The sequence below is a fragment of the Scophthalmus maximus genome, chromosome 2 (genome assembly GCF_022379125.1).
Source record: "Scophthalmus maximus strain ysfricsl-2021 chromosome 2, ASM2237912v1, whole genome shotgun sequence".
Classification (NCBI taxonomy): Eukaryota; Metazoa; Chordata; class Actinopteri; order Pleuronectiformes; family Scophthalmidae; genus Scophthalmus; species Scophthalmus maximus.
The window spans coordinates 3,361,449-3,382,822 of record NC_061516.1 but is presented as its reverse complement, the minus strand read 5'-3'; the positions used below and the strand labels follow the sequence as shown (position 1 = coordinate 3,382,822).

At 41.0% G+C, this 21,374-nt stretch overlaps 2 protein-coding genes across 5 annotated transcripts; one reads left to right on the top strand and one right to left on the bottom strand.

Annotated features, from left to right (window-relative positions):
• Positions 1-508: 508 nt before the first annotated feature.
• On the top strand, positions 509-9,895 carry LOC118301385 (dual specificity protein phosphatase 26). Of its 3 annotated transcripts, XR_004790303.2 has the most exons (5): positions 878-1,018; positions 1,195-1,378; positions 2,915-3,126; positions 4,990-5,287; positions 8,205-9,895. XR_004790303.2 is itself a non-coding variant. In XM_035626857.2 (4 exons), the coding sequence occupies exons 2-4, from the start codon at positions 1,200-1,202 to the stop codon at positions 5,199-5,201; spliced, it is 603 nt and encodes a 200-aa protein (XP_035482750.2). In that variant the 5' UTR covers positions 509-891; positions 1,195-1,199; the 3' UTR covers positions 5,202-9,895. The 3 variants fall into 3 exon arrangements, 2 of the variants coding, with proteins under 2 accessions (XP_035482750.2, XP_035482749.2); XM_035626857.2 differs by having other exon boundaries at positions 509-891; positions 4,990-9,895; XM_035626856.2 differs by having other exon boundaries at positions 4,990-9,895.
• Positions 9,896-10,845: 950 nt separating this feature from the next.
• Positions 10,846-17,847, bottom strand: LOC118300995 (peptidyl-prolyl cis-trans isomerase). Of its 2 annotated transcripts, none has more exons than XM_035625994.2 (6): positions 17,710-17,847; positions 16,142-16,351; positions 12,291-12,321; positions 11,604-11,693; positions 11,348-11,495; positions 10,846-11,248 (listed from the first exon to the last, which is right to left on the bottom strand). In XM_035625994.2, exons 2-6 carry the CDS (start codon positions 16,310-16,312, stop codon positions 11,107-11,109), a joined length of 582 nt encoding a protein of 193 aa, XP_035481887.1. In that variant the 5' UTR covers positions 16,313-16,351; positions 17,710-17,847; the 3' UTR covers positions 10,846-11,106. The 2 variants fall into 2 exon arrangements, with proteins under 2 accessions (XP_035481887.1, XP_047186361.1); XM_047330405.1 differs by having other exon boundaries at positions 12,287-12,321; positions 17,710-17,803.
• Positions 17,848-21,374: the final 3,527 nt, after the last annotated feature.

Here is a 21,374-nt window from a genome sequence, read left to right as displayed (position 1 = left end):
CAGATCAGGGTCTGTGTGTGTGTGTGTGTGTGTGTGTGTGTGTGTGTGTATGTACTGCAGGAGACTAAACTCGTGAACCGTCAAGTCATCAAATTAACTTTACAAACTAGAATGAGACCCCACTGAAGTTTAAAGAAATTTGAAAGCGAGTCGGAATCTTTGACAGACGCATGAAATAATCTGCAAAGCTGACAAGCTTCTGTGCTGCGTTCAAGTGCGCTCGAATAAAATAGATTTGATTGAGAGACACTGTAAGATGCATAGATATCTGTGGTAAAATGGCTATAAACGTTAAATGTAACCAAATGATTTTTTTTTTTAATTAACTGAAAGGGAACGCCGTTCCATCCCCACTTTTACTCCTTGAACGGCGTTCCACGTTCCCCAAACTCAATGATCACTTGAATTCCATGTAAGAAAATAGAGGAAGTAACCGAGGAATCCAGGAACTTTTTTTTTCTTCCGACGAATGTGCCAGTCGATCAATCACTATGGAAGTGAACGGCTCCCGCCATTTTCCACCCAGCATCCAGCTCGTATGATACACCCACGAGTTGCTGGCGCGCCGACGTCTCACACACGTTCATTATTTGCGGAACATAGAAATAGCCGGCGTCATCAAAGCGGCACGCGTGGGGCTCGCCGTTGTGCTGCGAGAGCGACCGCGTGGTAACTGCGCCTTCGAAACACTGGGGGCGCGTCCGCGGCGTTCCGCGGTGGAGAGGATGGCGAGGCGGGGGACGGGGGTGAGGCTGTTTGGTGGATGCACAGCAGCGGCAGCCTCATCCCCTCCGCGCTATCCTCCCGCCGCCGCGAGTGAACGAGTCAACATGGCCGCGGAGCAGCTCACCCTGTAGCACCGCGGAGAAACGGAACAAAAGCAACACACAGGTGAATAAAACATGAACATCTGCAGGGGTACGAGCAGGTCTGCATGTTTTTATTTTAGATTTTGGATTATTGTAGCCGCCGGCACGGCGACACTCCATGCACAGTATTCACCAAGGTAAAGCTACAGGTAAACAATAATTCATATGCAATTATTCCCGCAGAATATGGTTTATGCCTAACAATGTATTTTATTCTGCTCAGTTTATATTTTTGCCTTTTGTACGTCTTCTTATTGTTAATTCCTTTAATGTTACATTTCAGGAGACGATGGTCGTTTTTTTGTCTTCTTCTTCTTCTTCTCAGATTTAATGGCGTTCATGTCCCGGTTCTCCCGGTCCCGGAGCAGCTCCAGGTCTCCGAGCCGAAACAATCCCGAGCGTGTCTCCCCAAACCTGACTGTGTCGGAGTTGGAGAGGATGCTCTACACGGGCAAGACGGCCTGTAACCATGCAGACGAAGTGTGGCCACGACTCTATATTGGAGATCAGTGAGTTTATGTAACCCCCCAACCCTTTCATATTAACGGTTTGCGCATGTGTTACATTATAAATACCAAAGCCTGATCGATGGATTTCTGGGGGGGGGGGGGGGGGGGGGGCTGATAACAATAGGGAGTAGCCCTGCAGTGGCTGGATGGTGTTGAAAGCACTGGGGGAATCAAGGAAAGTGATTCTCACAGTGCCGCCAAAACACCATCGAGGGGCGAATTGGCCCGCTGCAGCAGATGGGTGACAGCGTCGTCCACACCCAGAAGAGAGGCTGATAGGCAAACTGTAGAGGGTCGAGCGACGATCTCACCTGCGGCCTCAGGTGGGCCAAGACCAGCCTCTCCAGCACCTTCATCACATGAGATGTGAGGGCAACTGGTCGGTAGTCGTTGCATCTCATGTGATGAAGGTGCTGGAGAGGCTGGTCTTGGCCCACCTGAGGGGGCAGTAGACGATTCTAAGCGAATATTTCCTCACATACCTGTCGGTTCTGTGTTCGTGTTCTTTTGGGGGGGGGGGGGGGGGGGGGGGGGGGGCTCAGCCCAGGCTCTGTAAATCGAAAACAAAAGAAATGGCTTGGGTCGCTCTACACAACAATGCGAGTGCACTTTGTAAACATCACTTGTCGACAGCTTAAGGGACGTGCTGGCGGGTGGCGTTGCAACACCATGGTCTTGGCCAGTGGTTGGTGCGTCGGACTCCCATACCGATGACGCGGGTTCGCGGCTCATCATTTCTGCTCTTTTATGTTTAATGTCAATGTGGGTGGGGGCCCATATTAATCACTGAAACTGGCCCCCAGATGCATTAGGCCGCCGCCGAGCACTGAGCATATGGGATGATAGTTTGAGGTGAAGTGGGACACTTCTTCTCATCTTTACTGCAGCATTTTTGCAATTTTATACGTGATAGGTTGGTTCACATCTACTTAACAGTGTTGGGATAAGATTTTTATTATTTTATTTTTAGAATCTATATTTACGAAATATATAGCCTACAGTTAATACTGTATAGATATGTAAATATATGTTAACCACAACAAATGTTCTAAGCTCCAGGTTCATGTTACTAACCTACATAAAGGGTATGAGCACTTTCACCGCTGTCATATATTAATCTACATGAAGTTGTTTATATTAAACAACTAAATCTAAAAAAAAATTGCATTTACAAGCAAAGGGTCTTTACAGGGCTGTTGCTTCATTGTTACCATTTGACTTTTCTGAATTTTTTGAGTTTGGATTTTGTCAGTTTATCTGCCTGCCTATCAACCTAGAATGTAAGGCTGTCTTTTGTTGTATCAAATTTCTCTACCGGCCTTGTCCCATGTCTGCATTTGGGTCCTGGTAATTTCAAACCCCCAACAAGATATTACAATAATATTGTTATTGTGAATTCTTTTGGCCTCGATAATCTTGAAGTCAAAATCAGATATCAGGACAGTCCTAATCAATGTGAGAGCAGTGAAAATACGTTTGACTACCTAATGATGATGAGGATGATGATGCACAAATCTTCTTTGCTCCACTTTGCAGAGATATCGCATCAGATCGGCGTGAGCTGGCCAAACTCGGCATCACACACATCCTCAACTGTGCACAGAGTAAGTGGCGTGGCGGAGCCGAGTATTACACCGGGATGAACATCACCTATCACGGCATTGAGGCCCACGACTCCCCCACCTTTGACATGAGTGTCAACTTCTACCCTGCTGCAGAATTCATCCACAAAGCCCTGACAAGTGGAGGTTAGTCTGTGAATGTGGACAGCATTTTACACTTAAAGATTCTATAAGCTGTTTATAGTACAACCTATGAACAGCTTGGAATTATGTTGATGGCTGTGGCAGGATTCTACAAATACTCATACATTTTATTTTATTTTAACTTTATTAATAATTGTGCAGTATCAACTTTGTTGTGTTTGTAGGGACACTGACCCCCACCCAGAAAATAATAAAGCAAGATAGGCTTTGCCCGCAGGCAGCCTCCCTCCCCTGTTCTGTAACCAGGGGTTTGAACAGATCAGGGTCTCTCTCTGTGTGCGAGTGTGTATGTGCTGCCCCCCACTGCAGTGTGTCTACTACTAGTGAGGCGAGCTGCCCTCGCCCCTCGCACACACAGAGAGACAGAGAGAGAAATCTCTCCTGCACTGGGGAATAGCGAAATACATAGACGAGTGTTTAATGGATTAAATTATGCGCAAGGGCAATCCCGCACCATATCTGCTACCTTCATCCAGTCTGTACCTAGTAAACTAACTATACTAACCCATAAGTGAACAATATTGGACATTTCATAATGACCTCAGGTTCACCTTACTTCACTTTAATCAATAAACATATAAACCGTCAAGTCATCAAATTAACTTTACCCACTAGACTAAGACACCACTTAAAGAAACTTGAAAGCGAGTCGGATCTTCATTTCAAATGCTTGTCGCCAGGCGGTTTTGTCGGCAGCGGTCAACAGATGCATGAAAGAAGCGACGACGCTGAAAAGCTTCTGTGCTGCTTCGTGTACTCGTAAAAAATATATTTAATTCAGAAACACTGTAAAATGCCTAGATATCTGTGGTAAAATGTCTATAAACGATTTAACCCCCCCCCCCCCCCAAAAAAAAATAAAAAAATTTTAACTGAAAGGGAATGCCGTTCCATCCACAGCGTTCCCCCCATTTCCACCACTGTATATATATATATATATATATATATATATATATATATTAGCTTGGGACCCAGACGAATTCTGGGAGCTCATTTCATTTGCTCTGCCAGAATCAGTCTGGATCCCCGCCATAGGGAATTGATTTCCCTCCACAGAAAACTTGCCAGCTCCAATCACAACTGATTATCTGATGATGGGCGGGGTTTATACCACAACGCAGACAGCAACGCAGCAACTTTTGTAAACAACCAAGGCTGCCGCAAATGAACGAGCATTTGAGCAAAAGTACCCGATATCATTGTAAATTCCCCTTTCTTTTGAGCTACGTTGTCTTCATTTACTCAGGCACCTTTTTGGCGGCCCGTGTAGCGCAGCTTCGGGTCCTGAACTTTGTTTACATTGTACGTGGTGGCCGTAGCTCTCATTATTACGGGGAATGCGTTCGTGGAGAGATTGAGTATTGTGTGTTGTGATGCATTTCGCGGGTATTTCTGTTATATATGAACAGAATATTGTGTGTAAACTCTGTTATGCCCCGCTAAATTGACATCTCCTCCCTGCTCTAGTCTGTTAACATTTTCCCGTCGCTCAACATATGTCACATGATTCGTTGCTATCCAATTGTGGACGAAGGCATTTAGCTCTGCGTCCATCGGTAACGCATCTTGGAAATCGAAAATGAAGCAAGCGGTCCCAGACTAATACGCATTTGAGTATTAGTCTGACTACATATATATATATATATATATATATATATATACATTTTATCAATTTTATTTATAAAGCACCTTTCAAAACAAGGTTACAAAGGCTTAAATCTATTTAACTCAAATGAATGGCTATGTAATTTAAAGACATTTAGAATAACCTAACATAAATACATATATACATGTGTAAAACCTCTGAAACAGAGCAGATTTAAGTTTGTCATTATCAATGTATAGGCAAGGTGCTGGTCCACTGCGCTGTGGGAGTGAGCCGCTCAGCCACTCTGGTGCTGGCCTACCTAATGATCAGACAAAACCTGACCCTGGTGGAGGCCATCAAAACAGTGAAAGACCACAGAGGTGTCACCCCCAACCGAGGCTTCCTTCGCCAACTCAACGGCCTGGACAGCATCCTGAGAGAGAGCCGCAAGACGTCACCGCAGAACTGAAAACATCCCAAGCACACACGCCACCTGAGATAGCAGCTCGTCTGGTTACACTGAGGAAGATAATGGGACCAAGTCAGGAGCAAGTGGTGGGTTTATGACATTGTGGCTCTGAGAGGCAGCAGGTGATAGGAGGGTTTGACTGATATCAGTATCTCCGGTCTCATTCATTTTTTATTATCTGTTTAGGACACAGTACGAGTACTGGTTGGTTTTTCTTCAGTGAGGTCCATATTTTTGAAATAGCAAGGGTGGCTTACACACATTTAAATGCCAAACATTACCCTTAGCCCAATGAAGAATTCATTCAAATCAAGTCTTCTCAGTGTTATAGATCACAAATTTGCCTTAAAGGACCTTACAATCTTTACAACATTTGACAAACAAGCTCTGTCCACAACGTACGGTCTTACCAGCATTTAAACAGCAGAATGTTGCAGCAAAATCAAATCAATAATTTCTATGGTTAAAGCTCACCTTTGCCCATGAGCAAGCCACATTGAAGGAGCTGACATCTGACGGAGTGAAGAACCGGAGAATCCATAATGTAGGAAGCTTTCGTAGATTATTAACTACCTGTCACCATTCAGTTTTATTTAACCTGCTCTCTAAGAATTTAAACTGCTCCACAAAAATAAAAATAATAATAATAATTTAGCATATAGCCACTATCTAATCAAGCCTCTGGAACTACTTTTTGTAAAGACGGTAAGATAAGTTCTGCCTTCTGTTGTGACCAGGCCTAGACCCAAGAGTCGCATAAGGAAAATTCCCAAAATATATTTTTGATGAGGGTAAAAAAGTCTCCAAAGGAAGACGGTGGGACCTTTCAAGGTTTCACAAGATAAATCTTAACTGTCATGAGATGATCTGAGAAGTCAGGAAAGGAGAAAAGCGAGAGAGAGAGGGAGATACAGAAAGATTTTAAAATCTTTAAAATCTCTATAAAAGCCTCTAAAAGATGTTAAATAAAATAGTCTGTTGCATCATAGGGTCCAAGACAGAAACCAATGTCCCCAATATGAATCCAGCCAGGGACATTTGTTGAAAGTGATCCCTGTGTCTTCCCATTTCCATGTCTGCCTATTTACTGTGTACACTCAAAATTCAGGTCTAGATGCCTTAAAATAATCATTAAAACTAACATAATCTCAGAAGAGACTTATCTTTACTCATAGCTCAAGGACTCATCTATGTTGTGATGAGCAGCCCCAGTTAAGTTGGCAAGAAGTTGGCAATGACCCTCATAAACCAAAATGGTCAGGAACCACTGAAAACCATGTCTCTAGATGAACAAATCTACAGTCCAATCCCTCTACTTTCTAATCATTCAGAACATTCCACTGAAACTTATAAGACGTGAAGCCTGATTTTATTGCGCCACAGTACCAGGGGAAAAGTAAGGAACTCAAAGGTTCTTTGTACATTTTTTAACTTAATCAGTGTTTCCTAATGCGCTATAAAACACATTAACAAGTCAGATAGTTTAATCTCCGGTGCATTTGTTCTTGTTTCAGGAAATTTCTACAATTCTTAAGTCTATAGAGTATGTCTCAGATCACCGTTCTAGTATCAAGAAGGTGACAGCAATGTTGAAATTATCCAATCAGTTGGAAACATTAAATCATCGCAGTAGCAGAATATTTTCATTTGTTTTAATAAAAAATAATTAAAGGACAGTACTGGCCCCTGCTCCTGGTGCCACCATTAAAATACAGTTAGTTTTATTTAAGACAGAAACTATTAATGACTTTATTTTTTAATTATTTTTTAGACAATTCATTTATTAAATGAGTGAATTAAAAAAGTAACCTAACTGTGCTGCCTCAGAATTAGATCTTTTTTCATATATTTAAATTATTTGTTAACATTGACTAATGGTCCAAATATTCAATTAACAACATATAAAACAGAGAAAAGCATTGAATATTTGGCTTTTTTTGATAAATCACTTTTAAATGATTAATCTGTTATTGAATATCAATTTTCTGTCAAGCAACTAGTCGTTTAATCAATTAGTTATTTCAGTCCGAGTGTTCTTATCAGCCAGTCTGGATCTATAGTAATATAAGCACTGCAATGGCTCAGGGTTGGGATTCAGGGGCCCCCTAGTTTTGTTTCTAAGGCCCAAACATGGGCTCTTCTGTCTTTTGTAATCACAGCAGAAGTTAAACCTGTTATATCAGGTCGCAAAAGAAAAGATTCTCGCTCAGTGATTCTTTCCCCATAGCTTCAGTCTTTGCAGCTCTTCCGTCAATTTACTTATTCACATTCAGCATGTGTCATTAAGTGCTGTACATCTGTACATACTTATTATCCGTAGTGAGTTTGTGCATAGCAAGATACAGTATAATATATTTTTTGTTTTCAATATAGTGTGGAATAAGCAAAACTGGTAAATGGACTCTATTTATATAGCGCTTCTCTAGTCTTATTGACCACTCAAAGCGCTTTTACAGTACAATTCACATTCACACATTCATACACATTCATACACTGGAGGAAGAGCTGTCGGAGGCAATTTGAGGGTTAAGTATCTTGCCCATCTTGGAAGCAGGGATTGAATCACCGATCTTACAGTTTGAGGTAGTCTCTACCTCCTGAGCTACAGTCGCAAGTCCAGTGTTTTTCCAAAAAATTGCGGTAATGTTTTACTTTTTTATAGGATATCTGGTGTGAGATGATCTGAAATTCATCCATTAGACCAAATTCATCCATTAGAGATTAAAGACCAATGGACGGGATTGACGATACAGGGAGGGAATTAAATATTCCTTGTGCTTTACTGTAATTTACCTCATTGTTCCAGACAGCATGGACACCAATGGTAACATTACAGGATTGGTTGGTGATAGACACAAGCTGCTTTCAGAGATGCACTGAAGTCCGAACATTTTCTTAAAATTTTCCACGGGCTGAAAGTGAGAAGACAGATGTCTCAGTCAGTTGCTTAAGACATTTTTGTCAGTTTGTCATGTCTGAAAACAGCCTTTTGTCTTTCAACAGGACAAAGCTAAAAGAGATAGACAAAAACCTCCCAGGGGTCGCCAGTGAGTTGAAGGGGAGGCCAAGATGTTGAAAATCCCCCTCCTTCCACGTGTTATAACTTACTCGAGTCTGAACACACAGACATGAAAAACATTTTCATATCATTCACTCTGACCACTTCCGAGGATATTATCTCTGATGGGTGGAGAATAAAAGTCCATAGAAGACAGAGAAAAAGACGAATATGCCCAAGCATCATCGCATTGAAAAAATTTCTTCACGGTCAAAGTAATAACAAAAAATGCCCAAATTCAAAATCACCCACCTCCTCTACATAAATCCAGTCCAAATAGGGCTTTAGAATCAAAATCACATACTTAACAAGGAGAGTAAACTTCCAGTCCGGTGAATCACTTCAACGTTACAGTGATTGTTAGCTGACCGGAGCAGTACTCGTGATAGTGTTATATGCCAGCAAAAGATATTCAAAACAGACTGTGGGACTGTGCAGTGGGAGAATATACCACAAATGTGCCATTGCAAAAGCTACCAACTGCCTGGATGATAGGAGACTGCACAGTGTTCAGTGCTGTATTACAAAGTCTGCTCTCTTGTCTTGGTGTTAAGTGAGGCTAATTGTGTTCTCATGCTCGTGAAAAACAAGAGATGCTGAAATTTGAATCAGCTTTATGTGTGTTAATGGTTACCTCAAGTGTCATATTTGAAACACATTTGTTGTGATTATTAGTCTTCTTCTGTGTTATTTCAACACCAACATTCCACATTCCAACATTCCACAGTTGATAATCCATGTGGAATGCACAGAAATGAACAATCTTGCTATGACTTATTGTTTTTTCCAGCTCAATGGCTGGACAAAAGAGTACACTGTCAATTGAGAGATATTAGCTATTTTACGCTACACATAACCAGGCTAGATGTTTCCTCCTGCACCCAGTCTTTATGCCAAGCTAAGTTAAGTTTATTGATCCTGGCTTCAAATGTATACTCAACCCAAAGACATGTAAGTGATATACTGTAGATCTCCTTGTCTCCCTCTCGGCTCGAAGGCAAATTTCCCAAATTGTCAAACATTTTTTTAAGCATGTTTTACTTTCCTTGAGAACATGGAAAGCAAAGCAGAACAGCAAACAACCCAGACCCAGGTGGCGTGAGACTAAGGGACAATTTGTTAGCATTGTGTGTTAAATGAATACCCATTTGCATCATAGCTGGCTCCTTAGGTACTAATAGATGACCCAAAGTGCCACATCAGACCACTCTCTGTCAGACCACAGGCATTTTCATGAGACCCTGATATTTTAAAATGGCACAGCAACACAGAGGAGACACTTTCTGGAAAAGCCCAATTTAACCATTACCATGTTTACCTTTGCCGTATTGGTTTTTGTATGTTTTGTATTTGTGGTTTTACTGTGCTGTGATTGGTCGTAGTCCTGTTTGTATTCTCGTAATATATTTTTCTTACAGCGACCTTTCAATAGGGAAACTTGAATTCTTTTAATTTTATTTAACATTCTCTTTGAAGGAGAACCTGGCAAAGGAGATGTCGATGCCTTAATTTGTGTACTTCAAGTGGGTTTTTAGACTTTGTTTCTATGTTTTTACTGTGAAGAACACTAAGCATTGATACTTTGTTTTGATAAAGTCTGTGCTTAGTCAGAAATTAAAAAAAATCTTCTCTCAGAGTTGTTGTACTGTGTTCTGTGTTAAACTGAGATGGATTTAGTTGTACTGTAAGTACTTTAACAGACTACTGTGATAGTTAAAAAGACCCTGCCATAAGGTCATTCTTGACAATTTCGCCTCAAGTTCAATTCAGTGGCTGTTCTGGCTGTCAATCATATCACATTATCTTCGTCAAGTTGTGTTTCAGATTTAATCCTTGACAATATTGCCACAAGATCCATTCAGTAGCTGTTTCAGAGAGTTTGAGCTCATCAAAAGCTCCATCAGCAAATGGAGTTTGCAAATTAGGACATTTGTTTTAATATTAGTTCTTCCTTGAAAGTTTGCTTGGATTATTGTTTTAATGGTTGTTGTCCCCACTTGTAAAAAAAAAAAAAATGATATAATTGATTGAAAGCCCCAAAACTTGTTACTACTACTTAAAATTTAGATTCCTGTAATCTGACTTTTGCACTTGAGAATAATACACACACACACACACACACACACACATACAGAGAGAGGCGGGGTTCACCCTGGACAGGTCGCCAGCATATCGCAGGGCAACATACAGAGACAGACTACCATTCACTCTCGCATTCAGCCCTTTGGTCAATTTGGGGTCTTCAATTTACCTAACCCCATTCTGCATGTCTTCGGACTGTGTGAGGAAGCTGGAGAGAACCCACGCATACAAGGGGAGAACATGTAAAGTTCACACAGAAAGGCCCTGGCGACAGTGCTAACCACTACACCACCGTGTAGCCCTCACACACACACTTTAATGAGTTAATACCTATACCGACCCCTAGGGGTGAAATGTAAAACTGCAATAAACAAAAACAAATAAATAAATATTCTTATGGTACAAAAACAAACAAGATACATAAAGCTCACAGGCATTTAAATACATATCTGGATTTCTCTAACAAATGCTATGAAACAGAATGAGAGTACATTCACAAAGTAAGGCTGTGCAATTGCTTTATTTACACCATCATCATTATTTAAGTCAGGTTTTGTTAACAAAGGTGGTCCTTAGATGACAGATTGTAAGGTACAAAATAAGACACAACGAATGGTAGACCAACATTTTTTAGAGGAGAAAGTGTTAGTAGGATTTTTTTTTGCACATATTGCAGCTATGCACCATCTCAGAGTTTAACTGGGATGTGGATGATAATGGCTACATCTGATCTTAAGAGCGGACTGACCTGAAGGAACTGAGTGACTAGCAGTATTTTAGTTCGCCACAATCGGCAATGGCAACCTTGGCTTTAGGAGTGCCGCTCTTTGTGCCATGCTCCTCAATTGCCTTCAGAACATCCAAGCCATCCACAACGCTGCCAAACACCACATGGTTCCCGTTCAACCTGAGGAGGAGAGGAGCCGATTAGTATGAGAGACCAACAAATCTGAAACTGCTTTATTTCACCTAAATGCAGTCAAGCACCAGTCAAAGTGGAGCTCACCACTCAGTTGAAGCTGTGCATATGAAGAACTGGGAGCCATTGGTGTTGGGCCCTATGCCGCCGTGCTTCAACTGGAAGTTGCCATCAGGCAACTTCTCTCCGTAGATGGATTTGCCTGCAGTTCCATTGTGGTTGGTAAATCCCCACCCTGTAAAACACAGATAACTCAGCACATGTGGCAACAGCTAGCATAATTCTGTTAGCTATGGTTCTGATTGTGTGAAAAAGGAAAATGGTTGTAATCTCTTAACTGTACCTGGCACATGAATTTTGGGATAACGCGGTGAAACGTTGTAGCCCTTGTAGCCAAAACCTTCCTCTCCAGTGCACAAAGCATGGACATTTTCTGTAAACAAAGACACAGTGATTGCTTAAGTAAACTCATACCAACTAGAATAAATAAATCAAACAACAATAAATAGATTATATCTTGATAGTTAGCGGAGGTCTTAAACTCAAACCACCTGGGGTTCTTCTCTCTTCAAGGGGCCTCTTGGATACTTTATTTGTTCATAACTAAATTTCCTATATCTCAGAAGCTGAACAACTGATCTTTCTCATATTGCTTTGCATGCTTAGCAGAGTAGCGGTGCCTGTGTCGTATTCCTGGACAACTGCAGGTTTTTCTTATTTCTGTTTCTCCTTGCAGCTGAGACAGGAAGCAGACACATTTGAGATGCGTGTCAGTTACAATGCAGTAACTCAGAGTTTTGTCATTGCTAAAGGGTTCATATTTACAATGATCTTTGTGACAAAACTAAAAAAAAATCTGAGAGCCTGTATTTAAAGGGATAGTTCAGTGATTTTGAAGAGGGGGGGTTGTATGAGGTACTTTTGCATAATTGTAGGTGCATTGTAGGTATGTGGAGGTATGTGGAGGAAGCCGAGCAGCAGCTCAGTAAGTTAAAGCTGCGTATAGTGAACTTTGAAGGTTCTTACCCACCTGCTGTCTTTGGGACCACATCAACCCGGAGCTGCAAGACACAGGGTTATCTATTTTTGTCACGTGACAGGTTGACACATAATGCACACAGGTAAAGAAGAGACGTGAGGTGCACTGAAAAGCTAAACCTTTAGGATGCCTGAGGCCTCAAATGATTATGTGACAGCATGGGCAAAGAGGTGTTGTGTTTTTTGTTTTTTTTTAAATCTCAACTGATAATACAAAACAAAGCATCAGCCCAAACATCAGCTGTCTAAACTATATTAAATTTCTATTAGGACAAATGCAAAAAAAAATTAAACCATTCTGCGTGCAGCTCTTGTACATGTACTTTCACTGACTGTTAGTATATATAATTTGTGTTCTTTTCTAATTCTAATTACTCATTTTCAAATTTCCCCACAGGGAATCATGATCTCAACTTATCCTCAATTAAATGTCAGACGAATAGAAAATGTTGTGCATTATAATTTTCCAAAAGTGCTAATTAAAATGTCTAAAACAAGACATTTTAATTAGTCCTTGAGAAAATTGAATGAAACGAGAAAACAGTTTCCTCATGAAGTTTCTATCCACTGACTAATCGATTTATTGACAAATAATTTCAGCTCTAACTGTGTAAATCTGAGAAGACATGAGAAAGACTGCATCTCTCCACTGATTCACAGCCTAACCTGCACATTAGACTACTAATGATGGAGGAGGAGGAGGAGGAGGTTGCTGGGCGTTTCCATTCAATTCAATTCAATTCAATTTTATTTGTATAGCGCCATATCACAACATACATTGTCTCAAGGCAATATTACAATCCAACAAATCCCACAAGAGCAAAGCACTTGGCGACGGTGGAGAGAAAAAACTCCCTTTTAACAGGAAGAAATCTCTGACAGAACCGGACTCAGTTGTGGGCGGTCGTCTGTCTCGACCGGTTGGGGTGAGGAGAGAAATGGGGAAGAGTGGAGAGGTGGGCAGAAAGAGGGTGGGAGGAGAGACAGTAGGAGAGAAGAGAGAGAGAAGACAGCTGTACAACTGCCGCTTTAATCTCTACCAGACTGATACTTATAATTAAAAAATACAATTATGTTGTTGTTATTATTAGTGATGATATAAATATTAATATTAATAATAACAATAATAATGACGGGTTTGGGTCCTGCAGCTCTGGGGTCAGAGATACACTAGGAGAGATAGAAAACACAAACAGGGTTAGTGACATGTAATGTAAACATATCGGGGGATAGGGGGGTAGTATAACAGTTGCTTTCATTTCTACCAGACTGATACTTATAATTAGTGAAAACTGATACTTATAAATACAATGATGTTATTAATAATAATATTGACGGGTTTGGATCCTGCAGCTCTGGGGTCAGATCTACTAGGAGAGAGAGAAAACAGAGTTAGTGACATGTAATGTAGATACATGGGGGCAGAGAGAGAGAGAGAGAGAGAGATCGAAAAAAGTGGGAGAAGGAGAGAGATATAAAGAGAGAGAGAGAGGGAGAAGGAGAGAACGGGAGAGGGAGAAAGATGCTCATGACATAAGTTCCCCCAGCAGTATACGCCTATAACAGCATAACAAAGAAATGGTTTATTAAACACCTGAGCAGCTCTAACAATAAGCTTTATCAAAAAGGAAGGTTTTAAGTTTAACTTTAAATGTAGAGAGGGTGTCTGCCTCCCTGACATAAACTGGGAGCTGGTTCCAGAGGAGAGGAGCCTGGTGGCTGAAGGCTCTGCCTCCCATTCTACTTTTACAGACTCTGGGAACCACAAGTAGTCCTGCGTTTACAGAGCGAAGTGAGCTATTGGGATAATATGAAACTATGAGCTCTGTAAGATATGATGGAGCTTGATTATTAAGGGCTTTGTAGGTTAGGAGCAGGATTTTGAATTTTATTTTGAATTTTACAGGAAGCCAATGCACAGATTCTAACACTGGAGAAATATGATCTCTTTTTCTAGTTCCTGTCAGAACTCGTGCTGCAGCATGTTGGATTAACTGGAGGCTTTTCACAGACTTATTGGGGCATCCTAGCAGTAATGAATTACAGTAGTCTAGTCTACAAGTGACAAATGCATGGATTCGTTTTTCAGCATCCTTTTGAGATAGGATGTTTCTAATGTTCTTGATATTGCGCAGGTGAAAGAAGGCTGTCCTAGAGACTTGTTTTATGTGTGAGTCAAAGGACATGTCCTGGTCAAAGGTAACTCCAAGGTTCCTCACAGTAGAGCTGGAGGCCAAGATTATACCATCCAAGGTAACTATATGATCAGATAATGTTTCTCTGAGGTGTTTAGGGCCGAGTATAATGACCTCCGTTTTTTCTGAATTTAGAAGTTAAAAATTATAAGTCATCCAGGCCTTTATGTCTTTAAGACAATCCTGAAGTTTGTCTACCTGATTAGTTTCATCTGGCTTTATAGATAAATACAGCTGGGTATCTTTAGCGTAGCAATGGAAATTGATGTGGCGTTTTCTTATAATATTGCCTAAAGGAAGCATATATAAAGTGAAAAGTATTGGTCCCAGTACAGAACCTTGTGGTACTCCGTGTCTCACTTTTGTATGAATGGAAGATTTGTTATTAACGTTAACAAACTGAAATCTATCAGATAAGTAGGACTTAAACCATTCTAGTGCTGTTCCTTCTCAATGTGTTCATCGCCAGTATCCAAGATATTTTAGCTTCATTTTTGAACAGTGGGAGGCAGTGGACACATCATCCATCTTTATATAGTCAATGATCATCTTTACATACAGTATACAGTATGGTCACTTAAAATAAATAGTTGACAACTTTACAATTCCTCAAATAATGTGATTTTTAATTGTGATTCTGACTTCCAGGAAAGGGACAACGTAATGACGACGATTATGACTAAAAAAAAAAATAAAATAATGGCAATTACAATGCGTTACAAAATATGTTATATGTAATAGTTTACAAATTAAAATCTTTTTTCTCCTCATAAATTTGCAGTTAATTAGTCCATAATCTCCAAATATAAGATTATTGTGTTGCTGAAATTCGCAAGAAACATAATTTATTGTCGCCTTGTGTGGAATTCATAGAAGAAGAAAAAAACACGTCAGTTTTAAAAAGTGATATTAAGAACAAGTTTGATTTTGACATCTTTAACCGCATTATTCCATGTCAGCTGACAGTCCAAATTCTGTCATACATGCATCAAGTACATTGGAAAATGTCACATTGTTACAAAAAGTGATCGAAGAAAAATAAAAATCCCTGAAGCCGCCCTTGAATTAAATGAGTTCCTCCCTGGCCCATGCCTCATCCCTCCACCAAGTGTGGTTGCGAATCAGATTACAAACAGATAAACAGACCACCAAACGGATTGGGTGAAAATAATAATGGATGATAAAGCCCGGTCTATGTAAGTCAGGCTCACATGAATAATAGACATGACCCCAGTAACAACTACGGAGACTGCCTGAAACAGGAAATTGGAGCTGGAAGGTGATGCTGCTGCTGGAAGACGAGAATAAACACAGAAGAGAAATTTGACAAATGCAGGCTGATCATCGTAGCGCCACGTTTACTGTAAGGACATTAAAGTGTCATCAGTCATCATTCTTCTGTCAGAAAGCAAATTTCTCAAAATGTCAAAATATTCCTGTGGAGTTTTTGATAAGTGGATGGCATTTTTAAATTTGATAATAAGCTTTGATTCTTGAGTTTTTGAGGAGGGAAATCTCTCACTCGTACTTAAATGAACACAGATCTTGGGTTTACTAAGAGGGAAAGTAACATTTATTCAAGTCCTGTGGTCTAAAAAATCTATGGTCTCTTATATCACTGAACACATGATCAACTGGTTTCACTCACATCTGGTGCATGACCGGCTCCCTCTCCTCCAGGTGCTCCTGGTCCTCCAAGAGCAAAGGAGCTGTCACTCTGGAGCCGGGAGTTCTGGGTATTGTTGTTCCGCTGCGGCAATAAATGGCCGGCGTCACCGAGACCCTGGTTACCATGAACACCAGAACTGTGCTGCTGCATTATATGCTGGGTGTGTTCCAATTGTCCAGCACGGGGTGCCTGACAGAGACAGAGCGGCACGAGACACAAAGAAGGGAGACACAAAAACAAGGAATTAATCATAATCTTACGGCAACAATAGCTGTATGTTGCTAATAGAATTCCCCACTGTTTTGCTGTGCATTCACCGCAAACCACACTTTGCATTTATCCTTGTGGTCTTTTTCGTAAGAGGCTTGACAGCAGAAGTGTGTGACAGCGGAGGAGGACAGACACAAACCCTCAGCACACAGCCGAGCAGCTGTGTGCGACAGGTTGGTGTGTGGTTTAGTGGCTCAGCACTTTGTGTGTGCGAGCAAATCTGTCCTTAGTCCGCGCTGTCTACTTCAGGTCCAGTTAAAGGCTCTCAACCCAACGCACAAAACCATGAGGACAAGACAGTCAGTGTTACAGAATGCTTAACAGCAGCACATTACTGGCCCTTTTTCTACCAAATCCTTACAGGCAGACAGTTGCTGCATTCACAGGTGTACTGTAGGAGTTGTGTTACGTCTTTTCAATTCGAACATCAACTAAATACTGTACGTGATTTGCCCAGGGGCCCAAACTTTTACATACAACTGTAACAGGTAACTAAAAGCGCCTACTGTGCTTTGCTGTTGCATCTGAAGTATGGATGGGTATCGTTAAGATTTTAACTCACAATCACTCACAATTAGTAGCTTAATTGCTGGAGTGTTTCTGAACGTCAGTTTGCATGCTACCATCATTTCAGACAGAATTCTTGAACGCATTGCTAAACAGTCAGCTGGTTAACATTTATCCATTTAGCCAATCCCAGCTAACATTGGGTGAGAGGCGGGGTTCACCCTGGACAGGTCGCCAGCCTATCACAGGGCCACATACAGAGACAGACAACCATTCACTCTCACATTCACACCTAAGGTCAATTTAGAGTCTCCAATGAACCTGGAGCCAGAGAAGCCGGAGAGAACCCACGCATACACGGGGAGAACATGCAAACTCCACACAGAAAGGCCCTGGTTGGTTTGAACTGGGATTCGAACCCAGAACTTTCTTGCTGTGAGGCGAAAGTCCTAACCACTACACCACCATGCAGCCCTGGTGTCAGAACAAACTCCATTTATTTTTCTGATTATTTTGGCTTCTGTATTCCTAATATATATAATATTACCACACACACATGCACAAAAAAGGCATTATACAATACAATGTAATATAATATATGAACGCACAACCAAAAATATTGACTGCATTCAATTCAGACTTTTGTCGTTTTTCAGGAGACCTAAATCATGGCTTCTTCTGAGGCTCTGAGGTCAAGGTTGATTTGTTTCTACTGAAGACAAAAAAAACAGGAAAAAATGGTGCTTTCTATTTTCATGTACGTTCAATACCTCTAACGTGGTCCGACTGATAGGGGAGTGGAGGAGGTGCCGGGAGTATTGGCGAAATCTGTGAACCCTGTTTGGCTGGAGAATCCCTGGCTCCCTGCAGGACCAAGAACAAAACAAACTTTAACTCCTTCAGAAGAAAAACCCCTACAGAACAAAAAAAAAAACAGGTCAGTGCACACTTTTATTTTGTCTTGCATAATAGCGACCAGTGCAGCATGGGAGAGAAAGTGCCTCCAGCTGCTGAGAATAGGAGGAAAAACAGTGTTTGGTGGGGGGGAGGGGCCACTTCTTTTCCTGTTGCTTGATATATTGTTCTGGGTCACCGTCCATCTAAGAGCACGATGATCTGACTGAGTTAGAGAGTGATTGTGTACACGATGTGCATATAGCAGATATTATTTAAAACACCAGTCAAAAGGACACATTCCTTCACAGTGGCTTGATGGAAATTGGAACATACATTAAAGCCCCTGGAAATATGGTTTCAAATCGTTTCAAAGTGTTACTCACTCACATTAAATATCCATAACATCATAAACAACCTGTAACACTCTTATATACGCATAGAGTACTATCTAACTGTACTCTCAACTAACTAACTAACTAACTAACAAAATAACTAGCTATAAGGGCATATGATATAGTTGATGTGGTGTGGTTATGTTTGCATTTGTTTGTTTGTCAGCAGGATTACCCAAAAGCTACAAAACAGTTTTCCACCAAACTTGGTGGAAGGATGGGACTTTACATTTTGGCGTGGATAGGAATTTTTTAAATAACTTTCTTTAACATTATGAGATGTTCTTTTGTTTCGTTTTTTCAGTTGGGCCTTGGTGGAGGAATGCGCTCTACTGAGTGCCATTCTAGTTACAGCCGTGTTATATGTGTTGTATGTTGCTATATGATCATTCATTGTCTGTTTATACACCAGTATCCACATGTGTCAACAGGAGGAGTTACAGCTGTTGATAAAACATTAATAAACAATTACATTTGCTTACAACTACAAAAGTCAGTTATAAACCGCCCAGAAATTCAAAATGAGGGGTTACTTTTTAACATTCAAAAAAATTTGATTCAAGTAGATTTCAATCCTTTGAGTCCCATCCGCTTTAAATGAGTGAGAAGACACAGCGTCAACAATTCTTACTTATATTTCTATAACTTTAAATAACTAACTAACTATAAGGACTTAAATAATATTGTCTGCATGAGTCACAGTGTGCACACTTTTCTCTTTGGCTTATGAATCGTTTTTTTAAGTTTTAGCCCCTGTACATGACATCTCATAGAAGATCAGTTGAGTGTGTAGCTTTATATTCAGTTAGTAAAAAAAATAGGTGAATTTTTGTCTGACTGTTGTGGAATACAATGAAATCTCATAATTATTAATGGCACCAACCATTCTTTTTTAGCTGAAGCTGAGAATCTGCACCAAAGTAGCATTCCTAGTTTATATGTGAAAGATATAAGTATATAAGAATAATCTGCTATGCCTAATACTTTGTTTAACATTGTCCACCAAAAAAAAGTTTTTAAAAAACCCTCTGAAATGGGGCTGGAATCCACTCTCTCTCTCTCTCCCTCGTTGAGGAATTGTGAGACTTTGAATATTCATGATAACACAGGCCGCGTGGCCCGCCCACCACAGCTGCTGCTGTGCTGCGACGTGATGCCTTCACGTCGTGGCGTGACGGGCCCTGATGTCCTAGTGCTCGCGGCCGACACGTCCGGTCTGGATGGAGCCGCGGTGAAAGGTTTAAAAGATCCAGCCCAGAGGCCGACCACTTTGCTGGAGGGTGCAAGACGAGACCCGCACGCAGAGGAGCTGGTGGAGACTGGATATCGTAGTGACTGAGAACTTTGATGTGACCCCCGCAGTTGACTAATCACTCCCGGACTCTTGCCCCTGTCGCACACATTGGCGTACACTGGCAGACTCGCTCCCTCCGAAGAAAAAAGAAAATCTTGCAGTCTGGAGCCCTTTTGCCTACATTTGCATATTCGACGGCAATTGCTTGTTGTTATTTGTGACGTACCAAATCTAGCTTGAACATGATTCGTTTGAATTTTACATTTCAGAGAAGTGCACAGAAATCTCCGCCTCCAGGAGAGGAATGTGACAACATCTCTGTAGTGACAAAATTTGTTCAGATACAAGTCCCTATAGTCGATGTCTGACATTTGAGTTACTAACCTGCCTCCCAAGGCATGGACTCTGCAGGGGGAGAAATACAGTGGAGAGGATGTGACAGAGGCCAGTAATTATCCAAAAGAACTGACTTTTATTAAAAGGAAAATTTGACCAATCTACCTGAGAGTAAAATAGAAATAACGCCAACACTTTAAGACCCTCTGTAGCTGTTTTCAGACATGACCACCTGAAAACAACATTTGCGGACATGTGCGCTCTCATATACAGGTTAAGGAAAATGTGGACTTCTGCTGAAAGCAGCTTAAAAGTTATGAATTAACATTTAATAAATGTAAAACACTATAATGTGCTTATTAGCTGATAAAGGGACATTGGAAGACAATTATTAGGTATTACATTCTATATAATTACAACTATTTTTACTACATTGTCATCCATCAGGATCTGGATGTTTGAAAAAAAATAATTCAATTGCTTTCTTACCTCTCTGGAAGAACCACACCCCTAGAGGAAATCCCCCCCAAAAAAACAAATATGTCAAATGACACAAATGTGGTTTCTGTTGCGTCATTCTGATGATAACTGCTAATATTGATGCAATGCTAATCAATGCAGTATCATATCATGAGTTATACCTGATGTCCCCCTGTATATAAAAACCAGCAGCAGTACGGCGACCAGCAGACAGAGGAAGACTCCCTGTTCAGATTCCCTTCAGTAAGACGACGATAATAAATATTTATGTTGCCAGACCCATGACACTGCAACTGCCAATAATGGTTTCCAGCATGAAGGGGTTGGGGATGGGTCGGCTGCTCTCCCGACTGACGGGATTCACCAGCTCACAGCTGAACTCCTTTATACCCGGGCTGTTCTCCTAGGAGACGAGTCGAACAGTAAAGATTCATCAATCATGTACCTTAATATTACAGCAAAAAAAAAACTAAGGCTGCAATTAATGCTTATTTTCACTATGACTATTTTCTCTCTTAAATGTTTTGCATGTAAAACAGTAGAAACTAATGAAACAGTCCCTTAGTTTTCCCAAGATGAAATAAAATGTCTATAATTCCCAATTTTTTGTCGAGGGACAAATGGCTCAATCTACAGAAATCACAGCGACACAAAGACAAGCGTGATCGTCATGACAACACCTTTTTCACGTGGTGATCCTTTGATGCAGTTGTCAACTCGGTGTCGTCTGACTTCCACTTGTAGGCGACGGGTGTTCCCTTCACAGGTCAAAGTGCAGCCGGCCTTCTCCTCGTCACAGGACGTAGTGACGGTGGGTTCAGGGACAGGAGCTGTTGTTAGTTCGAAGTGACACGACTAAAATTAATTTCCCCCTCAAAAAATTCATAATAAACAAAAATTGTCTTTACCGAACGCTGTGTGACTTACAGATGACTGTGAGGAGCGCTGGAGTGGCCTCTTTGCTGTTGATTTCCGGTGTGTACAGCGCGCTGTCATTTCAAGTCAGTCCTCTGATTGTCATCTCTCCACTTGAGGT

What these genes read in the sequence shown, in the direction of transcription:
- LOC118300995 (XM_035625994.2), bottom strand. Translation starts at nt 16,312, where the DNA reads ATGCAGCAGCACAGTTCTGGTGTTCATGGTAACCAGGGTCTCGGTGAC. An exon ending in GAGCCGGTCATGCACCAGAT is followed by an intron (nt 12,322 to 16,141) that starts GTGAGTGAAACC and finishes TGTGTCTTGCAG; the next exon opens with CTCCGGGTTGATGTGGTCCC. An exon ending in TGTGGTCCCAAAGACAGCAG is followed by an intron (nt 11,694 to 12,290) that starts GTGGGTAAGAAC and finishes CTTTGTTTACAG; the next exon opens with AAAATGTCCATGCTTTGTGC.
- LOC118301385 (XM_035626856.2), top strand. Translation starts at nt 988, where the DNA reads ATGCACAGTATTCACCAAGGTAAAGCTACAG. An exon ending in TCACCAAGGTAAAGCTACAG is followed by an intron (nt 1,019 to 1,194) that starts GTAAACAATAAT and finishes TCTTCTTCTCAG; the next exon opens with ATTTAATGGCGTTCATGTCC. An exon ending in CGACTCTATATTGGAGATCA is followed by an intron (nt 1,379 to 2,914) that starts GTGAGTTTATGT and finishes TCCACTTTGCAG; the next exon opens with AGATATCGCATCAGATCGGC.